The following is a 15,213-nucleotide window of genomic DNA, read 5'->3' as shown; positions in this document are numbered from 1 at the left end:
CCTGACGGGGCAAAAACTTACAAATTCTCCACTTCAGAGATAACCTGTGAAGATCTCCAGCACATGCTCACTGCTCTGATTGATCTATAACCATTTGCTTTTTTTTGCTTCTCTTTTAACAGTCAAGAAAGGGCTATGCAAAGACAGTGATTGAAATCAACACGCCCAAAATAGACCAAGTGCCCATAGTTGATGTGATGATCAATGACTTTGGTGATCAGAATCAGAAGTTTGGATTTGAGGTCGGTCCTGTCTGCTTCCTTGGTTAAGCTTAAGACAAAATCAGATCAACAAAATGTTGCACTTTGGTGCTACCAACCCACTTCATGCCACATGCAAGTTTTGAATAAGGATGGCATAGAAAATGTGTCTTGCTGTGTATGTATGTCTTATCTAGAAAGTAATCATTGCCCTTGTAGGGCCAGAATCACATGACTTAAACTTATTTTGCAAAGATGCTGTGGCACAGACAGACAACATAGGGCTCACTTCAGGAACACCCCCTTTGGATTCCTCTGGTGCTGTAAAAAACGAACGACATGGTGCTCCTTCCATTACAACAAAGAGGTGTTAAGAAAGTGTTTAATAAACTGTAATTATTCTATGTACAGTACTATACTGTTATTTCTCTGTCCATTTCCAAAACTTGCATGTGTCTCTGAATTGCATCTGGCTGTTATTTTACATTTACAAAACTACATGGTCAATACTGTGTATGTATTCTGAAAAAATAAAACTGTAATTGCCGGTGAAGCCAATTCCATTTCTGATTAATAATAAAATCCCTTTGTATATATTGTTGTTGAAGAGCTTTGTTATTTGAAGTTGCCAGTAAACTTAAGGTGGCAAAACTGGAAGATCTTGAGCAGCACACTCAAACAACTCTTTTCTGCTGATATCACTCTGTGACAATTAATTTTGATAATGAAAGCACCTTCAAAGGTGCTGTGTTCCATGGTGCTAATACCTCAGACTTCTTATTTTCTTTTCTAATTCCATAATTTCATAAGATAACTGTATATACCTAAAAGAAACAAGTTTATATTTTTGGGTGGGGAAAATATGTAAGAAAAAAAACAAACTTCTGTGTAAGAGAACTGTTAAAAAATCTGTGTGAAATAAATTAGTCATATAGGTTTCCTTTGTTGTTTTTTTTTTTTAATCTCATCTAGATTTGTTTCCATTGTGCTTATTTGGTCTGCATAAATATAAAAACTGAATTCTAAACAGTTATTTATGGAGTTTTGCAGTGTTTACTTAGATGTTTACGTAAGCAATGGATGTTTGCTTCCTGAACTGGATACTAAAAGTTCCACAGAATGGTCCTATACAATATTTGCCCGTCCCACTAATATGAATGATTTTTCTTCCTGTTATTCCACCTGAAGGCCAGGGATGCAATATGTCTAGGTCATGTGATTCTACACAGTTGCTAAGCAACATACGAGGGACTGCTTCCTACAGAGCTGTCTTTGACCCAAACCCTTACAATTCGCTATTCAAAGCTCACCAAAAACACAGGTTGGTTTGGCCTTCCCTCTGAACATTTTATTCAGGTAGTTGGAAGTAGGAATTACATTTTAGCTTTACAACACAAATCCTTTTGTAATTATTTTTCATAATATATGTAAGACTTGAAAAGAAATGTTTGTTTCTATTTCTTATAAATTGTTAAATTAAATAGTACTAGTTTCTGCTGGCTCGTTTCCAACTGGTATTTTCTTATGCACGTTTATACATGTAAAAGTGAGATTTCAAAAGTCAACTTCTTGCTGTTCATATTTTCTTTTATTTTTGAACCAAAGTTTGTAACTGTCACCTCAAAGAGGAAAATACAAATTTTATTAATAAAATCAAGTCTTGTCTATCTGGATTGGTCATTCTCTTATTTCAGTGTCCAGAACTCACCCACAGTCATTAGTGTAACTTCATTCTGCTTCCAGACCATCCAGGCTCTAAAAAAAAGTAATCTTACTACGTCTCCTGGCAAGCACTGGGCAACAGCACTGGGAGGAGAAGTGTCAACAGTGAAGCTGCTGGTCTGGCCTCGTCACTGTGCAGCAGGGCTGATAAGTTCACATCTGGCTTGTATGGAGTTGTAGCTGCAGCAGTCCTATCAAACATGAGAAAGGAGCCTGATATTCCATCTCTAGCCACTCTTACAAGATACAGTGTCTGTCTGCTTCACAGTCTTGTGCTTATCCTTGTAGGACCCCATAAAGTAGGCAAGTGACCCTACTTATTAATGGGAAACAGAAGACAAGAATTAGACCAAGACTTAGAAACTACTGGAACACAAAATTTCCAGCACCTTGCTTTAGATAGTGGAACCAGAACTGGTGATGGGGCCCATCTAGAGACGTATGTCCCCAGGGCCTTCTCCAAAACAGCCTATCTTTTTTTAATCTGCTAACTGTTCTTTATTAACTCTAGTTATGTCTAAGCAAGCTGTGAAAGCAGCTCTGATAATTCTGGCAGAAGAGAAGCTACTTTCTGCTGCTCAAGTGGGCCAGGTTAAGTTAGGGGCTGAGCTGTTCAAGCCTGTCTAAAAAAAACCCCAACACTTCTGGGTGATGTGCTTTAGGGTGATATGGGTAAAAAATAAAAATGGCTGTGTTTTTACAGAGTCAGGATTAGTCTGCAGCAGAATGTTGTTTCTAAAAGTGCAATGATGTATTCAAGAAGCCAAATGAAACTAGATTTTGCCAGAATTAGTCAAAGCATCTTGCCAAGGTTTGTGTTGGCAACATCCCAAAAGAGAAAATAAACTTGAGTCTTCTACACTTCTCAGGCAATGACCCATCAGGTTTATTCTTTAACCCTTCTTAAGGCCTTAACCACATACCTTACTATTTATCCTTGTCATGAAAACATCTCACCACTGCCAGTTATTCTCACTCCTCTTTGTCCATTCTCTTTTTCAAAATGCTGTTGTTTTTCCTCTCCAGGTTGCAAAGGGGGAAAATGCCATTATATATTCTTGCCTTTAAGCAAAAATTATGCTCTCCGTTTTTCTCTCGACAGAAGTCTCATCTTAGCAGTGCTTAAAAAACAAAAAGAGCACTCTTTAGAACAAAAAGAAATTTCACATCAAAACTCACACATTAGTCCTCCTATAAAATTCTGTAATTAAATCCTACTAACCATAAAAACATAAAACCTCAGATTCAGATCCTTCATACACTATTATAAAAACAAACTTACAAAAAATTATGCAAACCAAATTCCTCACTCAACCAAACCCAAAAGAAAACAAGGATCAATATTTTTCCCATTCTAAATTAAAAACCTGTGCAATCCCAGAAAGGTTGGAACTATTAGATGCCATCTGGATTTTACTTGTAGGAACTGACAAAACAGAACCGGGACGTTCTGTAATCTTGAGGGGTCACCTGACCTAAAGCACACTGGGCAGTTTATCTTGAAAGTTTGCTTCAAGCCCCTCTAACCAGAAAAGCCATCCTGGAGATGGTTTCCCCACTGCAAACACAGATTGTGGTTATGTTGCATGGAAATGGAGTGAGTCAGCACATGGCAAACACAAGCCCACAAATACTGAGGCAATGTTCTGTCCAGAATAACACGGATATACAATAGAGATTTAAGTGACAAGCTCTGATCATAGAGGCATAAACTGTTCTGTGTGTAGGTGTAGTTTCTTCACCTCTCTCTCCTTTCCTCTTTCTAGCCCAGGATAGGGTAATATCAATTCACCATGACTGGTACATCTCTTGGAAAACTTCATAAAATGTAATAAAGATTTTATTTTCAGTCTAAGCAGGCAGCCATTATGGCTAACATCAACAGTCACCCTGTGACACAAAAAGCTACCATCTGATTCAAAAAATAAGGACAGTTAATCTGCTTAAGATTTTTCCCCTGGGGAACGGCTTTGTTAATTTTAAAATGAAGCTTCACATGCTAATGACTAGAAGGAGAAGCTTTAAAAGCCATGGATTTTCTATTGCAAGCACACTCATTTTTCTGTGAATGAACATCTTCTATTGTACATGCACCAAAAAAACTGAAAATGACAAAGACAGCATATTAAATGTCCTGTCTATTATATTTACCGAGAAGTGTGTCTTATTTGTGTTCCTTTGGTAGGCACATAAATTATCAGAGGCTTATGGTTAGTTCAGTGAAAAGCAATGCCAAGATGATTGCAAGGGAGTAGATTGCTCTAAAGCTATTTACACATTTTGTTTTCAGTAAGAACACTGAAGATAATTTCAGTGAGGAAGGCTGCAAGCACACAGATATTCAGACATACTGCTCTGGCCAAAATTGGGCTTGTTTCTTTCCCAGCTGTTGAATGAAGGTTCAGTTCTAATGAGGGAGGATGGAGCCAAAGCCTACATTGCTACCACGGACGGGTTTTGTCTGGGTTGTCCAGGGAGCTTTGGCAGACCTTGACTTTGTTTCCAGTTTCTCAAGGGTAGAAGAAGTGATCTCCATCAAAACACACCTAACTTCAGTAAGAGACAGCAGTTGTTAAGAATTCAGCAGTGGGACTGGGATCTAAGTGCCTTCTCTGCTCCCTGGTATGATCTAAGAAATTTTTTTTTAAAACATCAAAAAGGCATTGTAGTTAAATCTTGCTGAAACATAAAAGAACTCCAGCTTGCACAGTGATTAAAATGCAGATGAAAATTAAAATTCAGTCCACCCAATAAATTGCCAGAAGAAAACCAAATTAATTCTTCTCTAGCCCCAGAAGTTCTCTAAACTGGATATGGTGTAAGGATGTAATGGTTAATTAAAAGAACCTTTCTGAGTTTCCAGGGTTGGGATAACAAGGCTGCCCAGAGTCCCAAGGTCATCTTAACCAGGAATGAACACAGAAGCCTCACACTGAGTTCTCCTCTCAACCTGAAATATCTCATAGCCAAAGATCTTGAAAATGGCCACAGCACCCCCTGTGCTGCAGCAGTGCAGGGCCATCAGGTTGTGGCCTGCAGAGGTCCAGCCTGCAAGCTCTGAAGTTCCCCAGCACAAATAAAAAGTAAACATAGCTACAGCAGAGCCATAAACCCGAGTTTTTAAACAGAAAATATTAACTAAATGTTGAAACCCAGGATATGACTCACAAATAACAATAACAGCATTACAATATAATTGTTGTTTCTGAAATGGAAACATTGATTTGTTAGTTGTTAGTTTACTCAGCATCTTATGCAGGAAGCCCAGTGAAGTCAGCCAGGGTACCGTCATGGAGCTGCATGACTTGTAGAGCAGGTACTCTTCATTACAGCACAGAAAGTAAATTTATTGGAATGAGAGGTGAAAGGATTTAGAATGAAGTTGTTTTTATTGGTATAAAAGCTTCTTTCCGTCAAATATTAACAAACAAAAAAAAAAGGTAAAGTTTTATATTCTATTCATACAGTCTCTTGGGCCTGTGCCTTTTTTTTTTATTAGAATATCATCTCAGTGGCAGCTCAGGTGTAAAAGTAGCTCTGCTTTGGGGTCCTGTTGCCCAAATTGGCTCACAAGATAACACAGCACAATGTGAGGGCTCAGGCTCTGGAGAATGCATAAATAGATAATCTTCGTAACATTCGCTATTCAGTAACTTTCTGATTTAGATGTATAGGGATCACTTATCCTTTTGTTATTCCTCAGAAGGATTTTAGAAATATCCACTTTGCTCTAAGCCTGCAGAGTTGTTCAATGCACAGATATTAAGATCAAAGCTGTTTACTGTCAGAAAGGGCCAGAAAAGGAATTTTAATTTCTAAAAACTTTCCACCGCACTTTAAATTCTGAAAAGACCAAAGTATGTTTCACCTTCCAACTTCCCCCACTTTTTTAGCTGTGATGTTTCCATTTGAAATTATAAGATGTTTTTCTCCAAACTGATGGAAAATATTTGACTGGTAGGAGGAAGTCCCCTCATAGCCACACTGAGACAGTCGATGTGCTGGGGTACAGGAGCTGAGCACAATACTGACAGTGGAATAAAGGTGCAATAAAATAGAAGAATAAAGGCGCAATAAAATAGTTTCTCACAACAGAAAGGAGGAAAATGTGGAGGGGGAGCAGGAAGTAAGAAAGCAGTGGGGAAATATGTGGGAAAAGGATGATAGGAGAATTTGCTTCCCTCAATATAGGGCAAGAGGGTGAGAAATCTTTATGGCCAGTCTGGGAGCATCCCATGTGATTGCTGGTGTAGAGCAGGGGTCAGGGTCTGTTTCTCATTGCCAATTAGCAGAGGTACACCAGCCCCCTGGTAAGGAGGCAGCAGCAAACCCGGTTTACAAAACACACACCTAAAACCAACAGCAACAATTCCATGTCTCTACGGAAAACACAGCACTGGCTGCAGCCACGTCCCTGTCCCTTGCTCTCCATCCCCTCCCTTCCCACGCTCACTTCTCACTCTCAAAACAGTCCTGACACTGCTTGCTCTGCAGGATCTCTATTCTTGTGGAGCAGCCACATTATTTCGTGGCACTGAGGAACGACATTTGAACTGGCATCACATCTTTCCAAGAAAATTTTCCTGGAGAAAGCAATAAAAAAATTAAAAATGGACAGTACACGTGAACTGACAATACCTGAAATTTTTCCTGATTAAATGATTCTTGACTATTTCAAGACATTATGCAGTTTTGCACGTGTGCATTCATTTCTCATGTTTTGCATAATCTTTCTGATGACTGTATGCACAAGTGTACCATGTAGAAACAGCAGCTAGCCAGTGTGATTACTCATTAAATTTAATGACTAGGTTAGAATCATCTACTATAAAACTAAGATGAAAGAGAAATCACAAATTTGATAGCCAACTAAGGGCTGAAACATATGCAAGCACAGTTAGTTAATAACCTCTTAATATGCATAACAATAAATACATCATATAGATATACAGCAAATTCAGATGCACGTTACCCAAGTGGAACTCAGCTGTGATGGTGTATGAAATGATACATTTAACACTAATGAGAGGCATAACTCAGAGGAAGCAAAAACATCAAAGTACTTTAGGGCTCTCTTGCAACACTGGAATATTTTTCATAGCCAGATATCATTCCGAACTTTTCTGTTTAAACACAGTGAAGGAAGACAGAGCTTGATGTGTGCTCCCAAATATCTGTAAATAAATGCAGGCTGACTCACATACACAGAGGTCAGGGCTGTAACATTGCAAAAAGCAGAAAAGGGTAAAGCCCAGGGCCTACAAACACAGTATGTGTGACAAGGGAGGATTACAAAGAAACATGACGAAGTACAGCTGAGGAATCATAGAATATCCTGAGTTGAAAAGGACTCACAAGGATCACCGAAGTCCTGGCCCTGCACAGAACAGCCCCAAAAATCATACCTGTGTGCCTGAGAGCATTTTCCAAATGCTCCTTGAACTCTGGCAGGATTGGTGCTGTGACTACTTTCCTGGAGATCCTGTTCCAGTGCCCAGCCACTCTCTGGGCGAAGAACCTTTTTCTAATATCCAACCTCCCCTGACACAACTTCAGGCCATTCCCTCAGGTCCTGTAACTGGTCCCCACAGAGAAGAGATCAATGCCTGCCCCTCTTCATCCCCTCACAAGGAAGTTGTAACTGAACAGACCAAGTGACCTCAGATGCTCCTCATATGGGTTCCCCTCAAGGCCCTTCACCATCTCTGTAGCCTCCTTTGGCTGCTCTTTAATAGGTTTAGATTTTTCTTGTATTGTGGCACCCAAAACTGCACAGAGCACTCAAGGTGATACTAGCACTTGAGTATTTGATGAAATACACAAAAGCCCTCTTTTAAGACATGGCTTTAATTACACTTATTTGGATATTTATTCTGAGCAAAGCTTCCACCTCTACCAAGGAGGGAGTTTGGTCTGACACTGGCAGCACAGGTTCTCTGTGTCCATGGGGCTGCCTCAGCCCAGCATCATTTTGTCAGGCATTTTTCTTCCCCTCAATTCTCATTTCTCCTTAAAAGCATCATATTAATGTCCCAGACAAAGCATCCACAGATTTTTATATCTGTAGGTGTGGAAGAAGCGGATTCATATTTAGTTGTTATCTCTTCAAAGGCATAAATAAGGTTAAAAAAACCCAACCCAACAAAAAACCCACAAAATACAAACCTTTCCCTCTCCTCCTCACAACACACAAAGCTGTGCATGTGCTCTGGCAACCTTTTTGGAGAGTGAAGGGAAGAACAGCGTTGGTTTTTTTTCTTTACCTCAGTATTTCTGTGGTAGAAAGGGCTGCAAAACCTGAGTAGCTGTGGGCCTTCTAATAGCAGGTATGCAAACAACTCTATAAACTAGCTAGGGTTGTGTGTCATTGATTTTGAAGCACCATTCAAAAAGTTCTTATGCTGAAAACTCTTCCACTGAGACATGAGTCATAAATAAGCAGCTTTGTGGTGGATGCAGTAGCTCCTCTTTCATGTAATCTCTTTTCCTGAAAGCTTTGATTGAGAGCTAAGCCACATTCAAGGTTTTGTGGTTGAATCTGGGAGCTTCCTTCAGTAATCTCATTCCTGAATTAATTGCTGCTGGAGCTCATCACCCATAATAACATTTCCAGAATCTTTCCCTTATTATCTTCATCTGTCAGGTTAAATTCATCTTTTTGACATGACACACATTAAAAGGTCTAAAAGAGAAGTACATACTTTGTTACTCAATAGGAAGAAGAAGCACACAGTGCTGTTACTGCCCACAGGTCTGCTTTTGCCCTTCATGAAACATGAAGGACATTTCAGCAAACTTCAAAGATAAACACCTGAAAATAAGAAGTCTTCCACAGTCCATCACCTTTAAGGACCATGGCAAGGACTCTTCTACTTTCACAGTTTCAGCATGTTTCTATGCAACAAGTAAGAGACGTGCACCAGTCCTACACATAGACAGAGGCTGGGCTCTCTTCCCCTCAGTTCTCCTTGCCTGCAAATTGTCTTAGGCTGAGGGCATCAGAAAAAAATGGGATTATAATTTTTGCTCAAAGTATTCAGCTGCCAGGCAGCCAGGTGAGGACTGCAAGGTAAAACATTCCTGAGCAGGGGAGAACTCCAGACCATTATTCCAGGTAATTCTTAAGTTAACACAGGTGCAAACCATGCATTCCCCCTTGTTAACTACTGTTCCTATCAGGATTGCAAAACAAAGTCTTACCCTTAATGAGGTAGGATCCAATTATGCAGGGAATGCATGGACACATTTCAAACACCTGGGGATAAAAGAAGAGAAAGGTTAAGACAGTTTTGAGCTGTATTTTGTCTCAAAAGAAAATCAATGCAAACTCTCTCTGTCAGATGCTTTTATAATATCTGAAAAAAAAATACACACAAATGAATTTTATCTGGATGCTTTTGTGAAAACACAATAGAATTGAAAAAAATTGTTTGTGTAGTAAATGTAAAGCTTGATGTATCTTACAGGAGTCCAAAAGTTTTAAGGCAAATCCAAAGAAACTGTTTCAGTAGGCTTAGGTTTCCTGCACATGGGTGCAATACATTTCATTTTTCAAGTTCTTAAAAGCTTTTATATGATGTTTGAAAAAAATATCCCATCCGTCAATAACTCATTGTAAACATATACCAGTATAAAACATACAAAATATACTTTTATAGAAGTTACTCACATAAATATAAATTCATATGAAGATAAAAATACATTCATGCTTCGCTGTGGTGAAATCAACTACTCGTAAGGGCATTTGCTCTAATTTCACAAAATTTCCCTGTTTTGTGATGGTATCAAACCAAGAGTGCAGAGAGCTACTGAGGGCTGATACCAGGGTAAGTGAAAGGGGAATCAGAGTCATTCTGCTTTTCTGACTATTATGGTAATGTGATCAGTACCTTGACAGATGCTAAGAATAATTTTGCTGATTGACTTTTCTTCAAACCTAAGGCTGTGGGCAATCAAAGAAAATATGAACATCTGGATAAGCTTTTGATTGCCATGCTCACTGATATACTGCACCCAAATAAGCAACAATTAGTACAGCTTATGTCAAAAGACCCATCAGTTAATTCAAATTAAGGCAGCAAAATTGAATCCAATTGGCATTCATGCATATTTGTATGCATAGTTTAAATAAACTTCTTCTGCACTACATTATCCTTTATTTACAAGGAAAACACATGCAAGTTTTGTGTTTTAAATACATATTTTCAAAAGCTTTATGATCTCTTAAAGCCGAACTTCTGAGCAAACTCTGTGTCCTTTGGAAGGGCATATCCAGTATAATAAAGATAAAAATGTGTTGGCTTTCTCAAGTTTACATTTCTCACTTGTTAATAAACTTCACAAATTTGGAGAAGTTATGCATAAGCATTTTGTCAGTAGCAATTACAATAACACCAGACTGGTATTTGGGTAAACTTACTAGCTAACATGGTGGTCAAGATAACCAGATTGTAGTAAGAAAGGAAAGTCCTAAAACTGAAGACTAATTTCCTCATGTTTTTGCTTGATTTTGAGTGTAAAACCCTGGGAATATGTATTTTCTTTCAAAAAAATAGCATTCTTGTTTGGATTCTATTTATGGAAACAGTAAATTAGGTTGCATGAGAACCCAAGATTAACACTAATCGAAGGCAAAAGACAAAGTTGAAGTTGTGTGCTTAATTTTTTTAGAAAGAGAAATTTTTTTTAACAGAAATTTTAATTCTAGCTTCTCGCAGTAAATAAACTTTAGTCTTTGCTTGGCAGATATAGATACCATTGTTTCCAAGTTAACCTGTTAAAATTTTATTTGTAACTCGGGTGTGGAAATCTGTTCTTTTTAAAAAAATTGTGTCAGCTCTGGCTGAGGTGCTATTGGTGCTCAATTAATTAGAGGTGAAATTTACTGTAATCTCACCTAAATCTCAGTTAGCTCAATTTGACCTGACTCTAAAATTCTATTACAAAATCCCAGGATTTCTGCAACACGTTCAGATGTGTTCATCCAAAGCCTAATGCAAAGCAGTGGTGAGTACGGGTCACCCACACAGCCCCAGCTGCAGCAGCGCTCAGGAACTGGGAACCTCAACCTCCACGTGTAGCCCTGAGTGCCCGGTGTTATCAGAGCCAGGGAGCCTCAGAGCAGTGTTGGGAGTATTTAAAATACTGCTACAACAGAAGAGGGACCATGCCAGAGGAGAAGGTTGGGTGAGTCAGTCCATTGGCATGGGACTCACGTGGCTACATCACCAGCTGCCACTGGTGCAGTGAGTGTGGCCAAGCAGCTGTTACATTCTTTTTTTCTAAGAGTCCACTTTGTTTTGATGCCAAGAAATAGGTTTTCCTAATCATTGACTCCTGTGAATATTAAGACTCCAACACTCTTGAGAACAATCAGATCAATTAATTAGAAAACTGTTACCATGCTGCTTTCATAAATCAAGGATTAGCTCGTGATCCATAACTTCAAACAGCCTTTTAGCAGCTGTTTTCTTGAAGCTCTTTCCTTTAAAATACTAATACATCCATCTTCTGATTCAGAGGTTAAGAGTTCTTCTATTAGTGTTGCCTTCAGAAATATATTTGATGGAAAATCCCTTAGATAGTCTAATGATGTGGTCCAGTTGGTCTGAAGTGCACAGGCCCCTTACAAATGCTACTCAAAAATCAATAACAATCCTTCAGTGCCTTCAAAGGATGTGGAGTAAGGACCTTAGTAATAGTGATTGTCTTCAGCAAATAACTGCTCAGTGATTATTCTGCAGTGGCCTAGAAGTCCAAATTCCCCTCGATAACTTTCAAAATGGATGCATGCTGGGAAATGTAAAATCATCCCTAGCACACAGGTCAGTAGCTGAACTTTCTGGCTAAAGTACCTACTTATTTACTCTGTTGCTTTGTCATTATTGGCATAAGATTTTGGAGAGGAAAGTCTACTAAAAAAAGTAAGTTCTAAAACAGTAGGTCAGCAGAGTGTATCCACTTTACTCGGCTTCACTACCACAGCAATTCTAGAAGTTCTAGTCCTGGTTACAAGGGTCTCAGCACTTCTAATATTTGCACTTTATACACAATATAAGAAGTCACGTAAAATGCACAGCAAGTACAGTCAATGTGCCCCACAAAGTGGCTCAACGTATTTCTTATAGACTTGTCTTGACTTATTTGCCCGCCCTCAAGGATACACAAAATTTCCAGTATCTCATGTTTTCAGTACCTCCTATGTTTGCTAAGAGATCAGGCTTTTCTGAAAGTCTCGGTTGCATCCAATTCACTTTCAAAAATTCGAGTTGTGAAAGAGTTCTGTCTCTCCACAGAATTCTTGGAAAACGAGTGTTCCAACTTTCCGAAGAAAGAAGGTTCTTGGCACACAGAATGGAGAACCTTGCTACATTTATGCTTCACCCTATCAAAACTTTTAAGTAAAAATATCGGAAAAAATTGTCCATATACATACACAGATCGACTGCCAGTGATGTTACTTGCTAGAAGATATAATGAAGTAATGATATAATAAGAAAAATATCTTTGGAAACATAAAGACAGTGATGTTTTTGTATGTTAGCAAAAGAAGTACAAAATAAAGACTGAAGAACACCCAACTGTTGTTTTAATCCTGCATTAGATTTAAAGTATTTTTATTTCAGTCATCTCTCAAGTATTAATGTAAAGTTAAAAAAACCAAAACCCTCTTTGCAGACACACTGTACCACCATGTTGAGCTCTATGGCTCCATTAACCATAATAAAATCATTGTCACGATTTTTTCCTTCACGCATAGTATAGTGTTTGTGTGAATGTTTGTTGTGACTGGAAGTATATTGTGCCATCCAGCAGCTGACACTATAAGTTATGCAATCCATAAATACAGAGAAAATCTTAGCGTGATTTCAGACCCAGTTTCATTGAGAACAATTCTCTGAACTGGCCACTCTCCTTGTGAGGACATTCCGGTAGCTTAGGGGTTTTTTTCATTTCAAAAGACTTTGAGAACAAATGTTATGTCCAAATATATTCTCTGCAATAAGCATAAGGAAGTGAAATAAATTAGACTAAGTACCTACCCAGGAGTAAAATTAGGTTTTACAGGCATGAGTGCTACCAGAGCTATCAGACTCAGGGAACCCTTTACAATGTAGGTCTTAGTGATATGGTAATAATGATACTTTAAGCAAGCTGTTGGCTGAATCAGACAAGTTAATCTCAACTATATGTTAGTCAAATCATTTTATCCTCTAAGTTGATTTTAGTCCATTAAGACAGCCTTTTCACTTCACAGTGTGTACAGTCATTACATTTTCCTCCCTTCATGTGTCTTCACTCAAAGCAGCACTCAACCACTTTGGAGCTTATTAATGTTAACAAGAATGTGGTCTACCTTAATACAGTGTCAAATGAAGTCAGAAAGAGTCGTGGATGATAGCAAGAGAAACTGCATCAGCGTGCACAATGTTATCATGCAGATGAGAAATATAAATGAGGGATGAAATGCAATTTAAGTCAACACTCAGATGAAAAACAAATGTGCCACTGAAGACAAACAATTTCTGAAGCAGCTGTATAGAGTCCTTCCTCACTTGTAATTCTTGTAATGGGATTGAAATCAGAAGAAATCAGAATTGTTAAGCAATCAGGAAATAACAGATATTTTCACTGAAGTTGTTGCATTTCAATGAAATTCTTATCTTTCACTAACAAGGCAAGCATTATAAAACATACTGAGTTAACTGCATGAGCATGCAAAAAGCTTGTGTATTAAAGCTGTTCATTTGGCAGAGAGACTAAATAGGCCTAAAAGCTTTCTAGCTCACTTTAACACCTTCTGTTTTTCTCATTAAAGCTAGCATTGATGTTCAGTTATTATTGTAGGATTTGATCATATTTACAAACCCTTGTTACCTTTCCTCCTTAGAGACCTGATCTGAATCACTTCTGAATATCTAGCAGATGCTCAAGATATTCAGTTCTTGGAAAGAGGTGACAGACTCTTTAAACACCATCTGAAGCACTGCTGCAATCTCTAACTACTGTGCCTAAAAAGAAAAATTTTCCTTGAAGACAGTTGCAGACAAGTACCTGCTGCTGGTTTTATCCTTTGAATCAGCTTGTGCTGATCACTGAGGATTCAGGATCCTAGCCTAGATTAATCCCATACAGCTTTACAAAGTCCGTATGTTAAATTTGTCTCCAGTACTTATGCTCAACATTTGCAGTACTACTTTTGACATAACAGTCCTTGGCCTCCAGCCTCTGGTAATAGAAGAAATGTAACTACTGAGGCCTAAAAGTATGAATGGGAGGGGATAGTTTTGCCTTTTACAGTATTGAGCTTAATAAGGCTTTAAATGCACACTCAAGGAAGTATCATTAATTTGCCTGAGTATTCCTCACTTCACTAAAGAATCAACTTTGATCAGCATCTCAGGTTTGCTACTCAGCTCTCTTATAAAATGAATTCATGGGGTCTGTGCATAGAGAATAAGGTTATTGCTCTTTTGGAAGCAAAGTGGTTTGTCCTTGTGCAGCAGCAGAGGAGCTGCTGAGGTCAGGTCAAATGCAGTTGTGTTTTAGAAACACTTGTAATTTTCACTTTTGCTGACATTAAGAATAAAAATGTCTGCAGGACAAGAAACATCTTCATTAAGGATGGATGCCTATACACACTCTTTTCTGTATGCCTTATTCTCCCTCTGCATTAGCCATAGGGGAGTTAACAAGGTGCTCAAGGTGAAGTTCGTGCGAACATGCATAAGCAGCAGGTAGGCTAGAAGGAACTACTCATCTCTCACTGGCATAGCAGTCACATATCTCTACATGGAGATGATGACAGGATTGTGGATACAGAGCTGAGAGTAACAAGATTGGTGTTATCCAAACTCAGACTGCCCCAATCCATCATCTGGATCAAATCATGATGATTTCCCAAGCAGCAAGAGAGACTAACCCCAGCTACACCCCCCACAAGCTAATTTTGTGACTAAGCAGCACTGTCCAGTAGATGATCTATGTCCATATGTGGCAACTAGGCTCCTATAATCTATGTTTCTGATGCTCACAGACCTCTTTCCTAACTTTTTTGATAGAACCAGCTTTAGAACCAGCTGTGTCTTTGAAGAGCTTCTCAACTCTCTTCCTCACCTGCCCCTCCACACCACTTTTTCAGGAATAAATTCCCAAGTATTCATATTTGCTGTTTTAAGCCCACACTGGGACTACATGAATCAAATCTCATCTGCTAAACTGCTAACTGTTGAACTAATCTGTTTTTTCCTGTATATATCTATATGTTCCTGCCTTGTTAAATTCCCTGGCC

General features: G+C 38.6%; 1 protein-coding gene and 1 long non-coding RNA gene across 7 annotated transcripts in view; one reads left to right on the top strand and one right to left on the bottom strand.

Moving 5' to 3' along the window:
• COL11A1 (collagen type XI alpha 1 chain) overlaps window positions 1-1,873 on the top strand; it is a 133,819-nt gene extending 131,946 nt beyond the window's left edge. For all 4 annotated transcript variants that reach the window (XM_051800312.1, XM_051800294.1, XM_051800304.1 and 1 more), the window contains one exon: window positions 123-1,873. In XM_051800312.1, coding sequence (XP_051656272.1) covers window positions 123-269 — 147 coding nt within the window. In that variant the 3' untranslated portion in view covers window positions 270-1,873. The remainder of the gene's footprint in view (window positions 1-122) is intronic.
• LOC127477049 (uncharacterized) overlaps window positions 1-15,213 on the bottom strand; it is a 157,433-nt gene that overhangs the window by 6,345 nt on the left and 135,875 nt on the right. The window contains exons 4-7 of one of the 3 annotated variants that reach the window (XR_007906828.1): window positions 9,123-9,177; window positions 6,376-6,505; window positions 2,846-3,043; window positions 1,940-2,113 (exon numbers count right to left, since the gene is read on the bottom strand). This is a non-coding gene — a long non-coding RNA (uncharacterized LOC127477049). The other 2 variants (XR_007906830.1, XR_007906829.1) reach the window with 2 other exon arrangements.

Source organism: Manacus candei, unplaced genomic scaffold (genome assembly GCF_025592945.1).
Source record: "Manacus candei isolate 608988 ecotype Guabito, Panama unplaced genomic scaffold, ASM2559294v1 h1tg000005l, whole genome shotgun sequence".
In the NCBI taxonomy this organism is placed as follows: domain Eukaryota; kingdom Metazoa; phylum Chordata; class Aves; order Passeriformes; family Pipridae; genus Manacus; species Manacus candei.
Note: the sequence above shows the minus strand (reverse complement) of the source record. Positions and strands in the feature narration are given on the sequence as shown.